This window comes from Perkinsus marinus (assembly GCF_000006405.1).
Source record: "Perkinsus marinus ATCC 50983 genomic scaffold scf_1104296965864, whole genome shotgun sequence".
In the NCBI taxonomy this organism is placed as follows: Eukaryota; Perkinsozoa; order Perkinsida; family Perkinsidae; genus Perkinsus; species Perkinsus marinus.
The window spans coordinates 93,129-95,375 of record NW_003204184.1 but is presented as its reverse complement, the minus strand read 5'-3'; the positions used below and the strand labels follow the sequence as shown (position 1 = coordinate 95,375).

At 51.3% G+C, this 2,247-nt stretch overlaps 1 protein-coding gene across 1 annotated transcript in view; it reads left to right on the top strand.

Moving 5' to 3' along the window:
• The window catches only part of Pmar_PMAR008979 (carboxypeptidase Y precursor, putative), a gene marked incomplete at both ends in the record, with an annotated part of 2,432 nt that extends 959 nt beyond the window's left edge, over nucleotides 1-1,473 (top strand). The window contains 11 exons of the mRNA XM_002769433.1: nucleotides 13-30; nucleotides 97-237; nucleotides 288-353; nucleotides 406-467; nucleotides 513-591; nucleotides 641-695; nucleotides 740-817; nucleotides 871-954; nucleotides 1,038-1,160; nucleotides 1,189-1,287; nucleotides 1,336-1,473. Of these exons, the coding sequence (XP_002769479.1) occupies nucleotides 13-30; nucleotides 97-237; nucleotides 288-353; nucleotides 406-467; nucleotides 513-591; nucleotides 641-695; nucleotides 740-817; nucleotides 871-954; nucleotides 1,038-1,160; nucleotides 1,189-1,287; nucleotides 1,336-1,473 (943 nt within the window). The remainder of the gene's footprint in view (nucleotides 1-12; nucleotides 31-96; nucleotides 238-287; nucleotides 354-405; nucleotides 468-512; nucleotides 592-640; nucleotides 696-739; nucleotides 818-870; nucleotides 955-1,037; nucleotides 1,161-1,188; nucleotides 1,288-1,335) is intronic.
• Nucleotides 1,474-2,247: the final 774 nt, after the last annotated feature.

Here is a 2,247-nt window from a genome sequence, read left to right as displayed (position 1 = left end):
GGGTGTTTTTAGCGGGCGAGTCGTATTCGGGTGAGTACGCACGTCTTAAATCGTTGAGTGAAGACTACCATGGATGATGACACGTGATTTTCGTAGTACAGGTAAGTTCATCCCGGAGGCAGTGATGAGGGTGAAGGCGGATGAGAAAGAGGGCGCTGGGCCCACTATTGACATCGTCGGAATCATCATCGGCAACGGTTCTTCAACTCTGACAGAGTGTAGGGAAGATAGCATGGAGTGCTTCAACTACGAACCCATGAGAACGGAACTTACTCTCTGCCTTCCAGGTGGCGATCGTATCCTCGGATGGCATATAGGAGCGGCACTGCTCCTAGGAGGGTCTCAGCTCCACAGTAAGCACTTACTCATACATGGTTGGTGGTCATAGTGGTGGCATTGGATCAGATATGATAGGATGGTGAAAGCGGCAGAGGACTGTGTAGCAGAGACGCCATCTTGCCTGTCGGGTAGTATTGTGGTCGCCGTGAGTCGTGTGGTATTGACTTCCTCAGGGCATATGAGCTGCCAGGCGTTGTACGATAGATGTTCCAAGAAGCTCATCAATCCTATCAGCGATGCCAAGTGGAGCATGTAAGGCTTCGATTGGGTGCAGACCTAAGGTAGGAGTTGCCTCTTGCAGATACGATCTCAGACATGAGTGCGGTCCGTCTCCTGATTGTTTGGATGATGGACCGGTGACTACTGCTTGAATCCCTGTTGGGGAAATGGTCGTCATCAGGTTCGAAAGTATTTCAACGATCCTGCTGTACAGGGGGCTGTGGGAGCGCATATGGAGTGGAGATCGTCGAATGAAAGTGTAACAGTCGCTGAGCCGGCAGTTTTTCGTGAGGAAGATTGCTTGCATTCAAGGTCACGGCCGCATTCCATATTCGAGAGCTCTTCACGTCATCTGCTGAGCAACAACTATCTTCACTCCTGGTTAAAGGGATCAGTGTAATAGCAGGAAGGCGTGTGTCGATTGTCTCGATAGATTCATGGATCTAGTTTTATACGGTGGAGGTACTCGGATCTGATAGGTACTCCTGTATGCTGGTGACCAGGATTTCCTATGCAATTGGCTCAGCGTTCAGGACACGGCTCAGGCGCTCGAGTGGCCAGGGAGGACGGCCTTCGCTAAGGCGGTTGAGAGCTCACTGAGGGTGAAGGTGTATTCATTCGGTACGTCAGCAACGACTCGTCCTCTGCCAGTTGCCGTCGTCGAGAATCGGTGCTCAAGTACGCATGGTCGGAAGATCCGGTGGTCTTGGTGGCCTTACTTTCGCAAGGGTATGGTATCGCCTTGTTGTTGAGCTCGGCTGTAGTGTTTGCCTTTAGGTCATCAACGCTAGCCATATGGTCCCCCAAGACGCCCCTGAGGCTGCGCTATCACTTGTAAACGACTTCATCTACCGTACCACGGCTTACCATAGTGATCCTCCTACAGCTGTTGGGCTCAAGATGCTTATTGTCTAGTGATAATCATGGGGTACTGTTCGTATTCACACATGCCATCTGTTGTAATCAGAATACGAGTTAGGAGATACCACTGCTGTTGCGCTTGGTAATTGGTCCTTAAATCATGGACTGTGTTCTAGATTCACGAAAAGGGTCTACTACTCCATGCATAGGTTGATCCCTAGTTATGTTCAGTATTCTGCTTGTACTTGATAGTTGTTGCTGTCATGTCTTTGCTGCGTCGATGGTGTCAACTCAGCCGACTAACTCAGCCGTCTTGCCGCCATCCCGTTGTGTCGACGGCGGTGCGGTACGTCCATCCTGTTCCAGAGAGGAGGGTGGAGTATATTAAGGAAGGGGAGGGGGACTCAGAGGAAGCAGCACCGACTCCTGGTGGCGAAAGGATCAACTATAAGGTGACCATCAGCCCAGCCTGGAGCAGTCCATGGTACTCGTCAGATCCTCAAGACCGTGAATGGGAGGTACCCAGTCTATAAACGCTTTATGAAGTCGGGCCGAGAGGTAGCGATAGGCCTCCCTTCTGGAGGGGTTGCGGCTGTACAGTGTATTGGTAGGTGAATACGATGGTGAGGCACGTGAGAGGTGATATCGCCCAATGCCGCCGACATCTATCGGAAATCTGTGAAGCACCGGTGAGTCCAGGCAGGAGCCTTATGTGGCAGTGTGCAGAGCTCAGGTCCGCCTCCATATCGGCTCGCTGGAGGTTCGAGGAATACACACATGGAAGATAGTTGAATTCCTTAGGAGTATCAATATGTGATCATCGTCATG